At 47.6% G+C, this 16,692-nt stretch overlaps 1 protein-coding gene across 1 annotated transcript in view; it reads left to right on the forward strand.

Annotated features, from left to right (window-relative positions):
• The window catches only part of ETNK1 (ethanolamine kinase 1), a 408,601-nt gene that overhangs the window by 208,044 nt on the left and 183,865 nt on the right, over positions 1–16,692 (forward strand). Inside the window, exon 6 of the mRNA XM_069628458.1 lies at positions 16,414–16,574. Within this exon, the coding sequence (XP_069484559.1) occupies positions 16,414–16,574 (161 nt within the window). The remainder of the gene's footprint in view (positions 1–16,413; positions 16,575–16,692) is intronic.

Consider the following 16,692-nt stretch of genomic DNA (forward strand, 5'->3'; position numbering starts at 1 on the left):
TCTCTCCGTCCACCCCGGCTCACCAGGACTCGCCTGTAGACGAACAAATGGCCTTCAGTGCCATGTTAAGGAAGGCAGCAGATCACTTTCAAATCACTACTCAAGAGGCGGTGCCTGAGCAGGACTTTGTAGAAGACATTCTCAAGGAGAAACCCCCCTCTAGCCAGGCCATTCCCCTCCTTAATTCTATTAAGAGAAGATTGGCCCCCTCCCTGGTGTCACCAGCTCAGACCTGGGCAGTGAACCCAAGAATAGAAAAGTTATTTTGGCCAGCTCCTTCGGACCCTCAATACATTAAAGGGCATGCCACTCCCGATTCCATGGTAGTAACTACCACACAAACGGGCAGGAGTACCACTTGCTACGGGGGAGGCACCTCCAGATAGAGAATCCAAGAGGTTATATGCCTTGGGTAAGCGGGTTACCTCGGCTGCCGCATATACCACGCGCATAGCGAATAACACTACGCTGCTGGAGAGTTATGCTGACGCTCAATGGAACCTAGTACAGGCCTAAAGAAACTAGGCCATGCCTATTCCTCATTTATAATCAATGACAACAGTATCAAAGTAGGACAAGAGGTCAAAACGTTGGGTTTTTACCTGGATTCAAACCTCTCATTTAATAAACAGGTGAACTCCCTAGCATCCTCTACGGCCTACACGTGTAAACTGATCCGTGCAGCAAAGCCATTTCTCTCTGATATCAGCTGCACGACCCTTGCCAGAGCCCTTATCTTGTCTCGCCTGGACTATTGTAATGCCCTTTATCTAGGGTCTACAAAAGCTATTACCAGTAAAGTACAATCTTTACAAAATAACGCCCTCAGAGCAGCATTAGGCATCTCCAGAAGAGACCACATCTCTGCATATAGCAAACTGAATAACTGGCTCCCTATTAATGACAGAATTCTCCTAAAAACCCTGTCACTTACTCATAAATCTCTTAACAACGCTGATCCCACCTACGTGGTCGACAGATTCCATAGACAGACTTCCCTGAGACCCACAAGAACAGCTTACAAAGATTGCCTTTCTATTCCTAACTTCAATCGCTCCACAATAGGGGGCAATAGCTTCCCGGTGAAAGCAGCTAAACTGTGGAACTCCCTACCTCCCACTCTGAGAATGGACCTTCCAAAATGCCACTCTATTTCGGGTACCATGCCACAGGAAGTCCCTACACATGCTGTTCAATTTACTGAAAAACCTCTTGGGTATCATGTATGGGATATTACTAAAGTAATGCAGGAGCCTGGGTAGAACTACCATCTTGAGCATAGCCCCCCGCCCCATCATCGCCAAGGGCAGCTTTGCCCAGAACTGCATGCTGTTCCTAATTTTCTCAACGGCTACTTCTGTATTATGTCTGTGTTCTTCCTCCACCGTGTGGTATACATCTACGCCCAGGTAACGAAAAGAGCTAGTTGCCCATGGTACTTGTAGCACCGGTAGTCTATCTACAGGGGTCCCCTTATAGTTACCTAGCGGGAATATGACAGACTTTTGGGGGTTCACCGCTATGCCCGACAACTCTGCATACCTTTCCATCACTTCAAGTATGTATAGGAGATTTTCTTCTGGGTATTGCAAGTACAGTAACAAATCATCTGCGTACAAGGATATCAAGTGTCGTTCCCATCCTACCTCAATGCCTATCGCATCATACTGTGCCCTAAGGCATATTGCCAGAGGCTCCAGGGCTAAAATGTAAAGCATCGGGGACCAGGGGCACCCTTGTCTGGTGCCTCTACCAAGTTGCCATCTCTCGGATATTACCGCTCCAGTTCGGACCCTGGCAAGCGGCTCACTATACAACATCTTCGCTCACCTGATATAGCCCGGCCCCATTCCATACCCTTCCAAGGCAGCCAATATATCGCCATCTCACCTTCATTCCTGCTACCCCATTCGACCACCCGGCGAAGTTGCCTATGGTTGTGTGTTATATTCCTATTCGGGACATAACCCGTTTGATCAGGATGTATCAGTCTACCAATCACTTTCTGTAATCGATTTGCAAGGACAGCCGTTAGAATTTTGCTGTCCTGATTTAGCATCGACAAAGCTCTGTAGGAGCCACATCTATGCTCCGGTTTGTTGGGCTTGGGCAGCGGTATTATGATCGCCTCTCTGAGCGACTTAGGCAACCGTCCAATCTCAAACGCTTCGTTAAGCATGTCCAGCATTGGGGGGAGAACTTCCTCTCTGTATACTTTATAGAATTCGCTGGGGAACCATCTGCTTCCGGGGTCTTACTGGTAGGCAACTGCTTCACAACCGCCTCTAACTCCTCTAACATAATTGGCTCATCTAGCTCCTCCCTCTCCTCTTCACTGATCTTGGGCAGCCCTATGTCTTCTAACGTTTCAATGATCTTGCGTTGGTCACCCGTCTCATCATCCCCGTACAGCACTCTGTAATAATCCGCAAACTCTTTGTTAACCCCCTCTTGTGTGGCCACTTAATCCCCGTCCTCCCTAATAATGGTCCTAATCGGAGGACTAGGGGTCTCGCTTTTGTATAGCCAGGCCAAAAGGCGGCCTGTCTTATCTCCCCCCGCGTGCTGCCTCTCAACATATTTCCTATAATTGAGATTGCAGAGTCTTTCCCAATGCCCTGCACATTGTTGCTGTAGTTGGAGTACCAGCTCCGTGTCCACGTCACTGTTCTTCAATGCTCTTTCTAGCTCAGTTTCCGTCCTCTGTAGGTCAGCCAAGACCCCACCCTGTAACCCCTTTAACTTAGCAATGGCAGCCCCCGCATCACCACCTTGAAAGCTTCCCATAATGTGCCAGCGGAATCAACACTCCCAGTATTCTCCTCAAAGAAGTTAGTAATCTCTTCCCTTATATCTTCCCTAAAGACTGGATCTTTAAGCGCCACTGCTCGGAGGCGCCATGTAGGAATCCTCGCCCTCGGGGGGGGGGGGGGGCAATAATGCCATCCGAGGATCAGGGGCGAGTGATCTAAGGACCCTAGCCTTATATTTGATTTGAGTAATCTCGGGCATCAAATCTGCTGTAGCAAAGACATAATCAAGCCTAGTGTGCAGTTGATGCGGGGCTGAATAGTGCGAGTATTGCCTCTCAGTGGGATGTTTCATCCTCCACACATCTGTAAAGCCAAAATCAACTAGCAGTGTCTGCAACGCTCTCGCCGCCGGGCTAGGTTTACCCACCCCGCCATCAGATCTGTCCACCACAGGATTCAACACACAATTAAAGTCCCCACCCCAGATCACTGTGCTCCCTATACACATACTAAGGTTTTTACACAGAGCTCTGAAATATGCTGCTGTGTTTTGGTTGGGGACATACGAGTTTACTATGCATACCTCCCTGCTCTCCATCAGCCCTCGCAATATAGCCATCCTTCCATCAGTTTCAACTACCTCTTGTATCGATTGGAACGGGACATGCGGTGCCACCCAGAACAACACACCCCGAGCGTATGCAGAGTATGGCGAGCCCACCACAGTCCCTCGCCACTTTCTCTTAACCAGGTCCAACTTCTCTCGCGTCAAGTACGTCTCCTGTAGTAGTGCAATATCTATTTTCTGCCTTTTCAGATACATCATGACTTTATTTCTTTTCAAATAACTGTTAAGGCCCCTGACATTCCACGTTATTATCCTGAGGTCTCCCATAGGTCGTTGTTAAGCACCCCCCCGATTTTTCGCCGATTCCGCCCACTCATGCAACGCGAGTGCAACACGCTGATTCCTCCAAATAGGCTCGAAACAAAACTTAAACTTCCCATAACCACATACACGCTCAACTTCCCATCACCCCACCTTCTCCCCACCCATCCCTTCCCCAACAACACCGTCACCAACTGTTGCCCAGCTCCATTCCTGGATCTCAGGCACCTCCACATCTAGCCCTGCCTAGCACAAGCTTCTACTCAGGGCTCAGTAGGGTAAAGCCGCCCCAATGGCCGCTAAAGCTAATAATCTATCGGGGTAGGTCGTCCACGTTCTGTTGCTCCTTTTAAGAAATATTACGCATACAGATGCTAGACAGTTACCAATTGCAGTTACACTCACTATATTCCAGTCCATGTCGAGCACCAGGCTCAGATTTTGCTCAAAGTTCAGCCAGTTACAATTTCCCTGTACAATCAGGATCCTCCTCTCTCTCACCCTCATAATGTCCGTATTACAAGATCTTCATTCGGTATGCTCCTGCCGATCACGATCTGCTTCTTGTTCCGGGCAACCCTGCAAGTCCAGCCATGTGACGACATCCTCCGGGGTATCAAAAAATTGCGCTTTGTTCTTATGTAGCACCTTCAATCGTGTCGGATACAGCAGCATATATTTGACTCCCGCCACCCTCAGCCTTCTTTTGACGGCGACGTAACTATACCTCTGCCTTTGCACCAGCATCGTATAGTCCGGGTATGCTGTGATGTTGGTGGATGCTCTCTCTATCGTACCGCCCTTACGAAAATATTCGAGGATCTTTTCTCTGTCCCTGTAATTCAGGATCCTCGCGATGATCGGTCTTGGCGGGGCCCCCGGCCAGGGTTTCCTCATTAGGGCGCGATGCGCCCGCTCCACCGTGAATCATTGCGAAAGATTCCCTGCTCCAATCCCTTGTAGGATCATGTTTTCCACATAGTTTGTGGGGTATTGGCCTTCCTCCCCCTCCGGCAGACCGACCACACGTATGTTGTTCCTCCTCGCCTTTCCTTCCGCCTCTTCCACACGATTTTCCAGGTTGGCAACCGGTTGTTTTAAGACATGAATCTCCTTCGCATTGTTCGTGCTAACCTTCACCTCACTTTCCAGACCACTAGTTCTTTCTGCAAGTGCTCTGACATCTTGACGTAACAGGGTGAGTTCCGTACCCACAGCATCAATCTTGTTCTCCATAGCTGTGCGTAAATCCGCCATTGCCAGCACTCAGTCCCGTTATAGCCTCCAGGATCTGGTGCTTATCCCCTTCGGGGGCGTCTTCCGCGGGAGTCCCGACCATGCTCTGCACCGATGTTGAGGGGGTCTGCTGCGTTTTCGTAAAGACCTCCATCGTGGGTTGCTTGGACTTGACTCTCAACCCTTTCGCCGACATGGCGCTTCCCTCCACTCCTGTACGGCTCCGTCTTGCCGCAGCTGCTGCACTGTCCTTGGTCCGACAATAGTCTGGCTCCCAGGTTTCCTAACTCGCATTCAAGATGGCACTTCGAATTGTCTTTCGGGTGGGCTAAGGCCTCACACCCCTCATTCAACTACCGTAGGCCTTGTCGCCCAAGTATCCAATGCTATCTCCTCCTGAAGTCAGATCGCCAAGGCTCCATTAGCGTACGCCGGGCCGGGCACTCTCTCGGAGTTATCTCGAATACTTTTCCATATTGCCCTGTTGTACTCGTCCGCAGCCATGTCCCGCAGTTCCGGGGAATCAGTTTCGTTTCTCCTCGGAGGCCTCTCCTTTGTTAGCCGCCATCTTGGCACCGAAGTGGCCACACAGCCCTACCAACAAAAACACATATATCTCACGATTCCCTGGGACCATGAACTTCTCCCACGAACTCCACTTAGCGTGCAGCTTCCGACGCCTGATCCCCAAAGTTCTAGGCGCTCGTTACAGTTTCAGCGGGTAACTTTAGCAAAAATAAAGTCGGATCATCAGTAGCTCCTCACGAAGCACGTCCTATTCCGTGGCCAGATAGCCATGCCCCTAACAAAGCAAACATTGTGGCCGAAGGCAGGCAAGTGAACCAGAATGTGATCAAGAACACTCTGGACACGGCTGAAACATCAGGCAGGTCTCTCATCCAGTGAACCTTACTTAAGAGGCACGCTTGGCTTCGTACCTCAGGGTTTAACTGAAACACAGGTAGCTCTCATAATAAACCCGTTGAAGAAACTAACCTCTTTGGAAAGGCGGTCGATGAAGCCCTAGACACAGCCAAAAAAGAGCATGAGACTCTTAAGTCCCTGCAACAAATTACTCAGACCTTCTCCCCAGAGGGGAGGTAATTCTCGTCGGTCCTTTCGAGGGCTTTCCGGTGCAAGTCAGAACAACTATAGCACGGGAAACTTTAATGCTGGACAAACATCAGGAAGCCCTGCATACTACCCACCCCCCGCAGGGGTCAGCAACGTGGCAAAGCCAGAGGTAGAGTCCCCAATCCTAGAGTAGCCACAGCCTCTGGTCAGAAATGACCATCAGATCCAGGTCCTCTCCCACGTCACCCCGGTCAGGGGGGCGCTTAACATCTTTCCTCGGGCTTGGGAGGGGTAACTTCAGATCAGTGGGTCATAAAGGCTGTCGCCCACGGGTACTGCGTGGAATTCCCCGACCTCTACAATTCAGACCAACGCGCTCACAGCGCCTCTCGCCGGACCATCTGGAGATCCTGAATCAAGAGGTGGAAGCGCTGCTGGGAAAGGACGCCATAGAAGCCGTCCCTGTTCTTCAGGTAAACAAGGGTATTTTTTCAGTGTACTTCCTTGTTCCCAATGCGCCCCGTTCTAGACCTGTGCCCAGCGAAAAAACCTCATAAAACCTCAAAGGTTTCGCATGGTAACGCTACAGGAGATGATCCCACTGTTGAAACAGGGGGGACTACATGGCAACATTGGACATGAAACATGCATACTTTCATATTTCAAGGTTGCCAGCGCACAGGAAATATCCATCTAAGGTTCATGATGGAGGACAGGCATTACCAATTCAAAGAACTCCCCTTCGGGATCGCCTCTGCGCCAAGGGTGTTTACCAAGGTACTGGCAGTAGCAGCAGCACACCTGCGCAGACTATCTGTCCCGGTTTACCCTTACCTCGACGATTGGCTCATAACAGGGGACTCGTACGACTCATGTTTTTTGAACACCCAAAGGACCGTAGACCTGTTTCGTCTGGGATTCTCCATCAACGAGAAAAAATCCAGTCTAGTCCCCAGTCAAGTAAAACAATTTCTGGGGGCTCTAATCCGGACGAAAGACGGCCTCGTCTTCCCCTCTAACGAGTGTGTTCAGAACATGCTTTTTCAGATCTCTCAATATGTAGCCAGTCGGGGCGGGGGGGATGACGATGCGCAAAGCCATGCGTTTGCTAGGGATGATGGCGTCATGCATATACTTGGTTCCCCCCGCGCGGCTGCACATGCTTCCCTGCAAGAGTGGCTCAACAGCCAGTGGTGTCAGGCCAGCGGACAATGGGAAGATCTGGTAGTTGTCTCGCCAGCCCTCGTTCTCTCTGCAGTGGTGGTCAAGGGAAAACCTTCTGAAGTGGAAAACCTTCACCACCCCTGCAGTGGAAGCCACTCTCACGACAGACGCATCTCTCACACGGTGGGGGGGCTCACCTGCTTCAGCAGACAGCGCATGGAGTGGTCCCCACAAGTAGCGTCTATCCATATTAACTTACTGGAGCTATTAGGGTTGTGCAAGGCATTAAAGGCTTTTCAGATGCAACTACAAGGGAAGACAGTGCTGATTCTAACAGACAGCACTACAGCCATGTATTACCTGAACAAACAAGGGGTCATTCACTCTCCAGGGCTATCCAAGCTGTCCCAAAACATTTGGATATGGGCTCTCCAACACAAGATGGTTCTGTTGTCCCAACATGTTCCAGGGGAACTCCATCTTCTGGCAGATGTGCTCAGCAGAGATTTCCCTCTGCCCATAGAATACGAATGGCGTCTGCACAAAGACATCATGTGTAACATCTTTGCAGAATTGGGCTTCCCAGAGATCGATCTGTTTGCAACTCAGGAGAATGCCCAATGCCAAGACTACGCCTCCAGGTACCCCCAGAACCGCTCCAAGGCGAACGGTCTCTGGATAACATGGTCAGGGAAATTTGTCTACGCTTCCCCCCCCCCCCCCGGACTCCTTATCAACAAGATGGTGCACAAGATGCACCAGGAACCAGTTACCATGATACTGGTGGCCCCCATGTGGGCCCGCCAACCCTGGATCGCTCTTCTGATGGAAATGTCCCTCTCCCCACCAGTAAAACTACCCTGGCCGTACAACATGTTGTCCCAGGACAGGGGGGAGACCCTACACCCATGCCCACAAACTCTGAACTTAGCAGCCTGGCTCCTGATGTCAGAGTTTGAACACCTACAGCTCCCTCGGAGGTACATGGACATACTCAGGGAAGCTAGGAAACCTAACACCTGTTATTGCTATGCCAGCAAATGGAAACATTTTGTTTATATGGTGTAATACCAAGGGCGTCAATCCCATCAATTGCTCACCCACACACATTGTACTTTACCTAACCCATTTGTTGGAAACAGGGTTGGTCTTCAATTCCCTGAAGGTTCACCTGGCTGCTCTTTCAGCCTACACTACTTCACAACAAAAGGTGTTGTGTTGGAATACCGGTGATTAAGGCCTTTATGGAAGGGGTTAAAAGAATGTATCCTCCCATTTCCTTCCCAGCTCCTAGATGGGATCTAAATGTGGTTTTAACCAGGCTCATGGGGCCCCCCTTTGAGCCAATACATAAAGCAAGTCTAAAAGACCTTACTTATAAAATGGCCTTCCTAGTGGCTATCACTTCTATCAGAAGGATTAGTGAACTACAGGCCCTTTTATTTCTAGACCCCTTTGTTACAGTCCACAGGGATAAGGTAGTTCTGCGCACGCAACCCAGATTTGCGCCTAAATTCATCTCGAAATTCCATGTGAACCAATCGATTGAACTACCTACATTTTTCCAGAATCCCACTAGCATGGCCGAAAGAAGCCTGCACACACTAGATGTGCGCAGGGCAGTCATGTTCTACCTGGAAAGAACAAAACCGCTGAAGGCAACCAACCAATTTTTGGTTTCAGTGGCAGCTGGTAGAGAAGGGGATCCTCTCTAAATCGGCTATCTCAAGCTGGATTGTCAAATGCATCACATTATGTTGCGCTCTTGCTAAGCGAGGACTGCCCTTCAAGCCTAGAGCACACTCTACTCGGGGCACTGGGACTTGCATAGCATTCATTGCAAATGTTCCCCTAGAGTCCATTTGCAAAGCGGCAACCTGGAGTTCTGTACACACCTTTACAAAACACTATTGCCTAGACACCCATTCCAGGTCTGATTCTCAGGTGGGACAAGCAGTAAGGCCTCTTTTCGCGTTCCCTACCTCCCCGCCCGGGGTGGAAGGAACATGGACGTCTTACTACTTCTCTCTTCACTCTCTTCACTCACAATAGCCTTGGGATCCCTCATGGTAGAAAAAATACAATCGGAGGGACCTCGGCGCGTGAGGGATTTTGGGGTACACTACACGTCACGATAGGGATAGTGTTACAGACACACCTATGCAGACGTCCCCTTTTGGTCCCTGAAAGACCAGATGCAATACTCTGCAGTTACCACTGGATGTCGGACCATATGCACAGCATGTGAATCTAAGCAGATACAATCATCAGAAATGCTATTACGGTAAGTAATGCATGTCATTCTCATGTACCATTATGGTTAGGTCCAGGAAGTCCATTCTTGCTGCGCTGATGTAGCTTGTGAGTTCTATTCCGAATTTATTGGTATTGAGATAACATACAAACTAAGTGAGTTGATCTGATGTTCCTTTCCATATTAGGATGACGTCGTCAATATAGCGGAACTACTGGACAATTTGTTCCGTCGATCTCTGATTGGTCATTGCATGTTTCCTCTCGTATGAGTGCATGAAGCAGTTTGCTAGGGCTGGTGCATATCTCGCACCCATTGCTATTCCCCTCGTTTGCTTGCAATATTCTCCATTGTAGATGAAGACATTGTCTAGTGAAAATTTCAGGAATTCCTTCGTCATTTCTGATTGCTCATAATATGAGGCTGATTTGTTTGCTAGTAGGAATCCCATACCTTTGATGTCCGGTTTGTGATCTATCGATGTGTACAATGCTTTCACATCCAGGGTAGCCAAAAGGAATCCTGGTTCCCATTGGATTTCTGATAGTATTTTAAGTGTATGCATGGAGTCTTTCAGGTAAGTTGGTATTGAAGTGACGAGTGGCTGGATGACATTAACATATCTTGCCAGTGGTTCTGCGAGTCCCCCTATTCCACTCATTATTGGTCTTCCTTTGGGTATTCGTTCGAAAGTCTTATGGATCTTGGGCAGAAAATAGTGTTGGCATGGTGGGGTGGGTGATCTTGAGGTAGTTGTATTCGTCATCCGTGATGAGTCCTTTTGCTTGAGTGTTTCAGGAGCCGTTGCTGTTCCGCCAGCATATTTGCTTGTGGGTTGCTCTTGAGCTTGATGTAACTGCCCGGCGTGCCCAGATGGGTCTCTGCCATTTTTATGTAATCCTCTTTGTTCATTACGACAATATTTCCGGCCTTGTCAGCTTCTTTTATTTTAATAGTATATTGGTTGCGTAGTTGTTTCAAAGTGGGGAGTTCGGATTTGGAAAGGTTTTCTTGGTTGTTTTGGTCTCTTTGGTCTTCTAATTTTTGCAGATCATTGATAACTGCTTGTTGCAATGTGTCAATGTAATTCTCTGCGAACAGCTGAGGCGTGAATTTTAATTTGTTTTTCAATTACGGGATATTCATAGACACATTTTCTATTGTAAATTTTGTCAGTCTTTTTTTGCAAATGTTTTCTTCGTCCAGTGTGCTCAATACATATATATCTTCAAGGTCACTTAGAGTTGGCGTGCTGGGTTGTTTTCTCTCTTCTTGTCGTCTATTGTCTGTTTTGTTGCAAAAATAAAATAAAGATGTCGTGTAAACTGTAAAAGGTTGATCTGAAAGTCTACAAAGTTGTTGTGGCTCAATGGCGAGAATGAAAGGCCCTTGTTGAGCACTCGGATCTCTGTAGGTGTCAGTTCTTTGCCAGAGAGATTCATCACTAGACTTCGTTGCTCCCCTGTCCCATTTGTTTCTGTGATTGAGATCTTGTCCGTCTTTGATCTTTCTTCTTCTATATCTTTTGTGTTTGTTAGCTCTTCCGCCTCTTTCTCTCTGATAGGGTTCCCGTGTTTGTTAATGGGACTGCAAAGCGTACAGTTTTTCTTGGCTGAGGTTTGGTCCGGTTTGTTTTTTTGTCTGTTTATTTGCTCTAAAAAGAGAGCTTGGTAATTTGGTCATCAGTTGCTTTTTCGCTTTGGTCTGATCTTTCTTCTGGGTCGCTTTCGCCCTCAGAGCTCCCTGGTGAGCTATTCGGTGTGCTGTCTCTGGAATTTGGTTTGCCCTGATCATATTTTGCCTGATATGTAAAAACTCTATCTTCCTGGTAATCTTTATCGTCTCTAAAGACTTTGTGTAACTTCCTCATTTTAACTTTGTCCTGGTGTGTTTTTAGGATTTTATACATTGTTGCATAGTTTTTTTCGTTGGTAGTTGTTGGTGCATCATATTCATCTATTTCTTTCTTGACCTCATCAATTAGTGCAACCAGTCTTTTATGTTTCCTTTTTGTGTGTTCTGTCAGAAGATGGATAATTGTGGTGGATCCTTGGATTAGGTTTTTCTCCCATTCATCAGCCAGGTCTGTGTCTTTGGATCATCGAAATCAAGTCCTCTTGGAGGTTTCTTTTGTTCCACATATTTTTGCATGGTTGTTTTCTCCCAGAATTTAGGTTTTCTAGTTTCATACATTTTTGTTTTAGGTCTTCTTGTGTGTTTGTTTTTTTAAAGCGTTGTCCGTTGAGCCTCTTGAACCCCACCCCCATGGGTCACATACCGCGCTAATACAGCAAGGATGCGGGATAGCTCGCACATCAAGCCCAACCTCACGGGGGACAAATCTGCACACACCGAGCACAACAGCCCCTCACTACAGGTCTCCCATGCTATCATCAAGTTACCCAACGCCACTGCCATCTTGTGTCAGATCCCGACGACTGATTCACGCCACTTATGCGTGGCAGCACCTCTGCTATGATCAAAGCGCCCTCCTGGGTTTCCAACGCACACACACATGGATCACTGATTAACGCCATTCACATGTACTAGTTCAATTTTGAACAATTCTGCCATAGAACCTCACGGGGCTGCTACAGTCAGGGGTGTATGGCACTCCGATACCTGCACAGGGCACCCCTCACACTAGCACTCCCCCTCCCAGGACAGATCACGGAGCACTCACCCAAGCACACCTCACAACAGCACTTACGGGAAACATATATAATAGTACCAATTTGCTGCCATTGGGACCACACAGGGACAGACCAGCCACAGTCAGGTACACACAGGGACAGCTCCCAGCCAGCCACACAGGCCAACCCTGGGACCAACACACAGCAGTCTGACTCTGAGGACCCCACCACAGAGCACACACTCGGGCACCTTAGAAAAACTAACTTTAACAAACACCACAGCAGTGTTGGCCATGGCCACCTTCCGGCCAACTTACCATGCTGACCCTTAATATAGCACGGTACCAATAGGCCTCACAACCTCCACAGAATTCGGTAGCCTAAGACAACAGGCAAAATAGAAATCCAATATACCCTGAACTGGCTCCCTCCTCAGAAGAGGCACCCACTAGGACACAAGACCAATATGCCAACTCTTGTTTACAGGGCCCAACAGGAGCCCAGCTGTATCGCACAGGACTGATCCTTATCTGACACAGGACCCCACATGGGGCAAGAGAAAACTACTATAGGTAAGAGGATACCCCCACCAAACTAATTATACCTGTTCTGTGCCACCTGCAACTCACTAACCCAGGATTCTCTCTTCCGTTCTCTCCTCCTATTCCCCTACGTATTGACCACTTCGTCAAAACCTATTCAAATGTACCAAAATGTAATTTGTAAAAAATGAAATAATGTTACTGTGAACGTTCTCCACAACTCGCCACCAGTAGAATGTCGCCACGTTTCACACTCTGCACTTACAAACGTATATTACTCACAAATGTCACCAAAACAAACAACTGTTTGATATGTGGAATTTTAAACTTGCATCAGCCTTGAAAACGTCCCACGGGTCAAAACGCATGTTGGCTGACCACAATTGGGACCATGAGCCCACACCACAATTGATGAATAAAACCTGCACCCATCACTAGAAACGCAAACATAATGGAAAAACTACTTTTTTCAAAACCAACAAACTGCGAGGTATTCAGGAAAAACACCCATATCGTACTTTCATATACCAATTAACCACACACAAAGACGCCACTTAAGATTCACAGTGGCAAATCTGCATTACCAGTTCTGGGTGCTCCTGTTCGGCCTACAATCAGCTCCCAGGGTATTTACGAAGCTTCTAGCTCCAGTGGCCGCACACCTGCTCAGATCTGTCATGGTGGTGTTTCCATACCTAAACTGGCTGATAAAGTCAGCCTACGGGGATAAAGCAATCCAGAGTGTCAAGCAGGCAATTCTGAACACCACACTCAGATTCTGTAGCAACACCGCAAAATCAGCAGTCACTCTGTTGCAAAATTCCTGGGGGCAGACCTGGACCCTTCCATACCTCACATAAGAACGTCTACCAAAATAATTGCGGCTCTGATACAGCTTGTGGAATGGTTTATGGCAGCAAATACCGCCATTTTACGCCAGTACAAGACCCTTCCGGGCATGATATATTGTTTGTCCCTCACTAAAGACTTAGGTTGCAGCCTATTCAGAAGGCATTAGACCGTCAGTGGAAGCAGGTCATGGGCTCATGGGAAGATAGTCATTCGCCTGACTCGGAGCTTTCCACAGGGGCTGCACTGGTGGCGCGAACAAGCATCACTTAAAGGTTATCCTAATGCTATCATGGCTTATGCAAGACATCCTTCATCGTCTTTTCTCTCTGACCCGGCAGTCAAGACCTTTTTTAGTTCCTGCTTAGGACCTTCCTACAAGTGCCACAACCAGTGCCAGAACCATTGCCAAGTTGGAGACTCAACACTGTTCTAGCAGCATTAATGATGGCATCCGACAAACCCAATCACAATTGTGATGTCAAGTTCCTCTCATGGAAGGTGGCTTTCCTGGCTGCTTTAGCCTCTGCCAGGTGCATTAGTGAGTTGCAAGCTACCGTTTACTGTTTTTTTGCAAGGATTGTCTCGAGTTCGGACCTCATCCCACATTTATACCTAAAGTAGTCTCTCAAATTACTCTAACAGGACCTATTTTTTCCGACATTTTGCAAATCACATCAGTGGAGTGCGCCTTGCACTCCTTGGACATTAAACACGTCCTGAAGTTCTACGTACAATGCACATGTACGTTGCTTGCATCTCCCAGATTGTTAATTGCATTTGCAGCACAGCACAAGGACCAGGCCATATCGAAGCATGGTCTGACACTCTGGGTGGCTGGCTGCATCATTCACTGCCATGAAGCTAGGGGAGATGCCTTTCCACACCATCAACCGCCCACTCTACCAGAGGAAGAACGACCATCTGCACGGCGGTCACATGGAGCAAGCTCCATACGTTGATCTAGCATTACTGCCTGGAAGAGGATGCCACAGGAGTCGTCAATTGACTGATGAAACTTGGGCAGAACCCATGTCGATCATTCTCGTAGTCCCAGCATGGCCCAGACAATCTTGGACCCTAATCTCATTTACTTCTCAATAGGCCACTCGCTGCGACTAACACAAAGAGCAGACCTGATATCCAGGAGCGGGGGAAAGAGCGATCAGATTAATCACCCTAACACATGCATGTTCGGACAATTGCAGAATCGTGTTGCAGGCGGCAAGGCCTATTTGTCCTTGGCTGAAAGTGGATTGGTGCACACTTCTTTTGGAGTACACTTAGCAGCTGTTCAGCCAGAGGATTGTCAAGCAATTCATGAAGGGGTTTTTGTATACTTTAACACTAGTAAAAAAAGCTGCACAAATATGGAGTCTAAATACGGTTTTAACAATGCTCATGAAACCAGTGTTTGAGCCCCTACTCAAGGAGGACTTAAAATGGCTCTTGTGGAATGTGTCAAGATGGTCAGTGATCCTGGTGTTGGCAATCAATGAGCCCTAATTTGACGAATCCTGAGATGTCATTTCTCCCAGAGGGGGAGCCCCTTCCCATGAGGCCAGAGGGGCGAGGCTGCTACCCGACAGTTCCCCTGCGGGTGGTACTCAGCGGGAGTATCTCATAGGGAGCGACTCCCCCTCTGGGGATCAGGTTGAACATCTTGCTAGAACGCAGTATTCCAGACCTCCACCCAACTCCTTCACACCCCCTTGTCTCATACCACACACACACTTCTATGTTACTCTTCCATGTATTTCTGTGAGGTTGATGAGGCAGCAATCACTGAGACGAGGAAGAATAGGGATGATGGGTGACTTGACTATTGAATGGATTGTTTTTGTATAGCGCCTATACAGTGTTTCAAAGCGCTTCAAGCAGGGAGCGAATGTGGGAGAATTCAGTTACATTCTTACAAGTCCTTAAACAATTAAGAATGTGAAAAATAACTATCATAATAAGCCTGACGACATTTCATATAGTGCAAGGAACGAGGAGGAGGAGGAGGAGGAGGAGGAGGAGGAGGAGGAGGAGGAGGAGGAGGAGGAGGAGGAGGAGGACAGACGGCAATTCAGAATAGTGAAGGGAGGGGAAGACAAGGAGGGGGAAAAAGGGGGGGAACGGACAAGCTGCTGTCCAAGTCAACAGACAATGGTAGGAGTAAGTGCTAAAGAAAAAAGAAAGGAAGTGGGAAGGGGCATAGGACTGGGAATAGAGACATTGGGGTGGAAGAGGGGCCCATGGAGGAGGAGGAGGACAGGTTCCATGCCCAGTCTACCAGAGCAGTGGCTACATCTTGAGCCGGATGGGCAGCTACCTGGCTATACTTGCATGCTCTCCAAGCTTGTATGTGCAAGCAAGAAGCGATGGTGGTGTGTGACAAGCAGTGCTAGAGTATCTGTTCCAATAAGGTGAACAGTCACTACCTACCACCTATCACTTTTTCCATACGTATAAACTGCTTTGCACTCTATTCAAAGCTTGTGAATCTATGAAAGGTCAAATTCTGAACAACGGTTAAGTTGCTTATTTGTAACTCCAATTCTCCAGCATTGATATCTTTCATAGATTCACATGCAGCCTCTGCCGTCCCCATAAAAGGCTCTATTAGGTTGAGCACATGCACCTTACCTGGTTAGAATCGTAACATATCCTTAAGGGAGGGAGTGGAGCATTTGACGTCCCATTGGTTGAGAGTAAAATGACCCAAAACGAACAGGGTAGGTACTGTTTATTCCATAATGTTAAAGTAGGAAGTATGTAACAAAGGGTACCTAAGATGCCAGTGGGGAATATTCAAAATATGCTAATCTATATAAAATACCAATGTTGGAGATCTAGAGTTTCAGGAAAGCAACTTACTCCTTACAGTGGTATCCTTCATCATACATTCTATTTAGATTGCTTGTTGCAGAAATAGAACAAATAGATCATAATAAAGCACTAGTGGAGTGTCTTGTTTATAATAAATGCTGTTCCTGATTTTATTTTTATTGTAACCATTTTAATTTTCTTTCAGGTGTTAATGAAGTTGATTATAACCTTTACCCAGATAAAGTTCTGCAGAAACAGTGGCTGCACTCTTACCTTGAGGCATTTAAGGAGTGCAAAGGCATTACTACGGAGGTCACTGATAAAGAAGTGGAAGTGTTGTATGTGCAAGTGAATCAGTTTGCTTTGGTAAGTTTCATGTGTCGTATACTTCTTGGCTAAGACGATCATTTCAGCTTAAAGGCATAAAAGTTTGATTTCCTTTGGGTAGATCTTAACTTTGATTTTGATTTTTTGATTTTATTTT

Source organism: Ambystoma mexicanum, chromosome 12 (genome assembly GCF_040938575.1).
Source record: "Ambystoma mexicanum isolate Mex_15411 chromosome 12, UKY_AmexF1_1, whole genome shotgun sequence".
In the NCBI taxonomy this organism is placed as follows: Eukaryota; Metazoa; Chordata; class Amphibia; order Caudata; family Ambystomatidae; genus Ambystoma; species Ambystoma mexicanum.